Source organism: Octodon degus, unplaced genomic scaffold (genome assembly GCF_000260255.1).
Source record: "Octodon degus isolate 3935 unplaced genomic scaffold, OctDeg1.0 scaffold00126, whole genome shotgun sequence".
Classification (NCBI taxonomy): Eukaryota; Metazoa; Chordata; class Mammalia; order Rodentia; family Octodontidae; genus Octodon; species Octodon degus.
In genome coordinates, this window is record NW_004524702.1 from 6,595,150 (window position 1) to 6,600,963 (window position 5,814).

The 5,814-nt window shown below is 40.8% G+C and overlaps 1 protein-coding gene across 1 annotated transcript in view; it reads left to right on the top strand.

The window, feature by feature from the left end:
• Yeats2 (YEATS domain containing 2) overlaps nucleotides 1-5,814 on the top strand; it is a 105,469-nt gene that overhangs the window by 45,916 nt on the left and 53,739 nt on the right. The window contains exon 8 of the mRNA XM_012516797.2: nucleotides 5,219-5,263. Within this exon, the coding sequence (XP_012372251.1) occupies nucleotides 5,219-5,263 (45 nt within the window). The remainder of the gene's footprint in view (nucleotides 1-5,218; nucleotides 5,264-5,814) is intronic.

The following is a 5,814-nucleotide window of genomic DNA, read 5'->3' on the forward strand; positions in this document are numbered from 1 at the left end:
TGGCTCATGCCTGTAATCCCAGCACTGGGGAGGCTGAAAGGAGGAGGATCACTACGAGTCCAAGCTGCACAATGAGACTCTGTACCAAATACATAAATTAAAAATAAAAAATTTAAAATATAAAAATGGTAGCATTCAGCCTTCTGAGGGGAATGGCAGAGGAGAGCAGAAGGTACACTGTGAGCTTGTTCTCTTCAGTGCTGTGCGCCCTGAAGGTTGGGGAGGCAGTTGGTTGCTTTACAGCATAGTGTATATTCCTGAAAGAGATAAATACACTATTTGGATAAATCTTTTTTACCAGGCAGTACTACATAAAGCTGTTACATGAGATTAAGTGGCTAAAAGCTTTTATATTTTAATCTTTTTCTGTAAAATGGGAAATAATAAACATTGCCTCTTTGTATCAAGGATTATGGGAAGTGGACATGTTTTGGCAGTTATAAAGTTCATGTGTCAAATGTGATACATTTTCCTTGTACAGTGAGAATTAACTAATGTAGCCACATGCTGTAGTATAGCCGCACAAGTTAAATTTTGTGAAGCGTTTCCTCTATACGGGGACGTACTACCATGATAGTAAGTGAAAGCAGAGTATAAGGTGTATGTATATGAGGTCAACTATGATTTTTAAAAAGTCAAGAAAATGATACCAGAATGTTTGAAGTAATGACATTGTGGGCACTTTGTCCTGTTTGTTTTCTAGGTTTTGTTTTTAGTTTTTATTTTTATTTTTTATGTTTTTATATAATAAACGTTTAACTGTTATGATTAAATGTTGGACGATAATTTTTTTAAGGTCCCCTAGGCACTAGATTATACCATTGATACATTGTTACAGTGTTTATCTAAATGTCCCCAAAGCTTCATTTGATCACTGGGGGAACCTCCGGAAGTAATTGGATTTTAGGGGTACAGTAGCTGACTTGCTTTAGGCCGTGGTCATTGTGGGCGCAGCAGGGAAGGCTACAACTCCCTGCCCAGCTCCTCCCCTTGGTCCTGGCTTCGCAGCCCGCATGACCTAAGCAGCTTCACCACGGCAGCCAGCCTGTCAGGGACTGTCAGCACGAACCTTGCGTTTTGTGTTCCAGTGACAAGGAAAGTAACGAAGACCACACATTCCTTCTATATGTGATGTAACTGTAGTATGCTACTTCTTCTATCAATGTACTGTATTGTATCCTAACTTCCTGATTTCTAACATTGTTCCCATTAGTGGCTTCCAAAAGTGAACTAAATAAGCCAAGCACATCTGTAAAATTCCTCTTTCATTGTTTTTGTTCTGCAGTTGTACCTCTTTGGGGCCGGGGAGATAGCTCAGTAGAATAAGCACTTACCTGGCAAGCTCAAGGCCCTGAGTTCAATCCACAGTACTGCAGAAAAAAAAAGAGAGAGATGCTCAAAGTTATGTTAAAAAGCTCTCTGTGTAATTTTCATAATGGACAGTCATGAGAAAAAAAAAAAAAAAAAAAAAAAAAAAAAAAAGTTGTACCTCTTTGAACCCTGAGACACGCAGAGAATTTCCTTCCATTAGCAATAGACAAGTCCTGCTTCGCTTGATGTTTAAGTGTCTTCCTAGAGATTACTGTAAGACTAGACTAGCTTATGACCCAAGAGAACAACAGAAATCAATTAAGGAGCATGCCCTTCAGAAGGGCAGGACCCTGTTCCTTTACTTTTTTTTTTTTTTTTTTGGAACCAGGGATTGAACTCAGGTCCTTGAGCTTGCCGGGCAAGTGCTTATTCCACTGAGCTATCTCCCCAGCTCCTGTTCTTTTACTTTTGAAGAAGGTTTAAAATAGTTTTGCTTTCTTTTTATCTTGATTGCTGCACGGACCAGTGTAAGCTGCAGTGAGCCCCCCAGTCCTTGCAGAGAGGGAGCTCTGTACATAGTTCTTTTTCATTTCAAAAAGTGTTTTTAAATGACAAATGCTTCTTACCAGTTTTTCTAAAAAGTACAACTTTTTTTGTGTGTATTGATCCTGAGACTTTAAAGACCTGTGATTTGGACATATGATTTTATTTTATTTTATTTTTTTTGCTTTTTGAGACAGGGCCTCATTATATAGCCCCGTTAGTCTCGAACTCACTGTGTAGCCCGGCTTGGCTGGCCTCAGTGATCCTCTTGCCTCAGTCTCCCGAGTACTGAGATTACAGGCGTGTGCCAGTGTGCACAGCTGGATCTTCAGTTTTATGGGTATAGCATTTTTCTTGTCCTGTCTATGTTCTCAGAGCCATCTTTGATTCTTCTTTGTTCTGAATATTAAGTTGAAGACCACTCTTCTGTCTTAGCAGTTTGCTTATGTTCCCACCATTGCTAGTTTGCTGCCCTCCTGCCTCCCTCAGTCCCCCTCCCTCCCACCAGTGCAGCCCAAACTGCAAGACCAACATGTTGCTCTTCTTTCAGAAAATGTACCTGCGTCCCTGCTGCTGCGGCAGGCTCCCCTCCCTGCATGCTCCCCTTCCTGTCTCGCAGCAGTTTCCTCATCAGCGCTTACCCAGCTTGAGTGTCTGCGCATGTCCTGAAGATGCCTTGTACCTTCTTCCCTGAGCCTTTTTAAAATGCTCCTCTCCTCTAAGTGCTTGCCGAAAGACTTTTTTTTTCTTCTTTTTTTTAGCAGGATTGGTGGTTGAACTCAGGACCCTGCACTTGCCAAGCAGCAGGCACTTATTCTACTGAGCTATCTCCCTGGCCCTTTTTCTGTTTTTGTTTTTGTTAAAGACTTTTCATTAAAGTTCCTGTGTAACTTCTCCATAACAATTTCTTTACTTTAACATTTTATGATTTCAAATAATGTATATTTGATGCTGTCAAATATTTTTTTTTTTTTTTTCGGAACCAGGAATTAAACTGAGGCCTTTGCACTTGCCAGGCAAGCGCTTATTCTACTGAGCTATCTCCCTGGCTCCCTCAGATATTAAATATAAAGTTCATGTTACCGTTAGGTAGATTTGATGTTCCCAGAACATGAAATTCCCGTCGTACCTCCTGACAGTCACTAAGTAATTGCCACCGCAGCACTTCCCATAACCTACCTAGTAAATAAACTTTCGAAGCCTGTTTCATAATTACCTAAAACCACTTTTGAAGAGATCTTGATGTCATCATCCCAGTTTGATTCTGAAATAATACAAAACAAGACTTCAAGAAATTGTATGCGATATATTGCGTTTGTCTCCTGATGTCCTTCCTCATTTCTTTTCTAGGCAAAATCTATACTGTTCCGATAAGATTTTTGTGTGCTGTTTTCTAATTCCTCTTGCTATTTTCATATAATAATTATTATTTTTTAAATATTTATTTATTTATTTATTTATTTATTTATTTTGTGTGTGTGTGTGTGGCCAGGTCAGCCCACCAGGGGGCGGGGCGGGCTGGCATGTGGTGCTGGGGGATTGAACTGTGGTCCCTGTGCTTTGCTTAGCTTAGCTTGTTCTAAGTAGGTGCTTTAGACCACTGAGCCATCTCACCAGCCCATTCATATAATTATTTTTAAAAATAATTTTATTGAGAAACAGATAGCAGTGAGACATTGTACAATTGTATATGATTTACCAATGGCCCTCTTCAGATCTGGTCAGAAGAGTAAAACATACATTAGTATGGATTATAGAACCATTACAGTATTTCTATGTTCTGGAGAATAGAAAAGTGGATATCAGCTTAAAAAAATGCCCATATCCATATCATGGTCATACACTTGGCTAAGGTTTAAATATGAAAATCCAGCCAAGTGTACATGTCTATAATCCTAGCATTCCACAAAGGTCAGCAAGAGGATGGCCTTGACTTTGAGGCTAGCCTGGGATACATAGCGAGACCATCTCAAAAAATAAAAATCTGTAGGCCCACCGTAGTGGTGCACACGTATAAACCCAGCACTCAGGAGCCTGAGGCAGGAGGATCATTGTGAGTTCGAGACCAGCCTGGGTTACAAAGGGAGCTCGAGGCCAGCCTGAACTGCATAGTGAGACCCTGCCTCAAAAAAAAAAGAAGGCTGGGGAGATAGCTCAGTGGAGTAAGTGCTTGCCTGGCAAACGCAAGGTCCTGGGTTTGATCCCTGGTACCACCAAGAAAACAAACAAACAAAAAAAACAGAAAGGAAGGGGCTGGAGAGATGGCTCAGTGGTCTAAAGCACCTACATGGAACAAGCTTGGCAAAGCACAGGGATCACGGTTCAATCCTCCAGCACCACATGCCAGCCAGCTGCGCCTCCTGGTGGGCTGAGCTGGCCACACACACACACAATAAATGTTAAAATAAAAAAAAATAAAAAAAACAGGAAAATCTCTCCCATGGGAATACTTTTAATTAGTCACCCTATATTGCTTTTTTATAATCCCCAAGAATTATAGTCTTGGGGCCAGCAAGATGGCTCAGTAGAACAAGTGTTTGCCTGGCAAGCACATGGGCCTCAGTTCCACAAAAAAAAAAAAAAAAAAAAAACTACAGTCTCATTTTTTATTGCATTTACCACCCTACCAGGGCTTCATCAGTTTTTTCCTCTTACCTTTCCTTTCTGCCCAACTTAATCTTTTCCTGTCAGTCTTCATGTGCAATTTCATTATTTATTTTATTGTTTGATTGTTTTGAGATCGGGTCTCATTATGTACTTCAGGCTGGCGTTGAACTCACAGTGATCCTCCTGCTGGCATATAATTTTTGTTTTTGTGAGATGTGGTCTTACTGTATAGTTCAGGCTGGCCCTAAACTTACTGTGTGTCCCAGGCTGACCTTGAACACATGGCAGCCCTCCTGCCGCATCCTCCTGAGTGCTGGGATTATGGGCATACGTTACCATGTCTAGTTCTGTACAGAATTTTTGTAAATTCATCTTTGTAATTGTGTAATACTTCACAAAATGATGGTCCTTATAGGCATTCCTCTTTACTAGACATATTGTTTAATTTGTAGTATAAATAATGCTTTGGCAAATATCTTTTGTAAAACTTCCCTTTTTTGTATTGTCCTTATAATAGCTCTACAGAAGTACATAATTTGTACAATATAGTGCCAATATATTTTGTTAAAATTTCCCCCAGAAAATTGAAGGTTTTTATTGAAGTGATTTTTATTGAATTGAAAGTTTACATCATGAAAAAGTAGTTCTTATGGTAGGAAGACTTATGGTGAAAGGAGTTCTAGCTGAGGTTAAGATTGTGCCCTAAGGGTTATAACTAAGCCAAGTGAAATCTAACCCTCTTCCCTGCCTTCCACAGCTGGATAGGACGTACACTGGCTTGCAGACGCTTGGGGCAGAGACGGTGGGTATTTCTCTCTCCTTCCAGAGGGGGTGGACTTGCCGGGGAGAGGGAGTGAACACTAAATTGATCTTTCAGTTATAGTTTAAAAACCCCTAGTAAAGTGCATCACGCTTTGGTGAGCGGTTTGGTGGCACGAAATGCAGCCTTGCTGTGAGCCGCCCCTGCAGTCTGGAAAGCCCGCGCCACTAGCCAGCGGGCCCTCCCTCCCGCCCTCCCCAGCCCTGGAAAGCGATGCGCTGCTTGGCGTCCTTGGCAAGGCTTTGGCTCCTCTGGGGAGCCCAAGATGGAACCGTGGAATCGTCTGTGACTGCTGTACTGTACTTGGCGTCATCCCAAGATTCATGCACGTTGTGTGTGTCAGAATTGCCTTTTATTTTGGGAAACAATGGAACAAAGTTTCATAATCAAATAAGAATAACAGTATCATTAATTTCATCTAGTTACTCTGAGCACAAAACATGAACCAAAAATTTATTTATTTATTTATTTTTAATTTTTTTTTAATTTATTTTATTTGTGTATGTGTGTGTGTGTGTGTGTGTGGCCAGCTC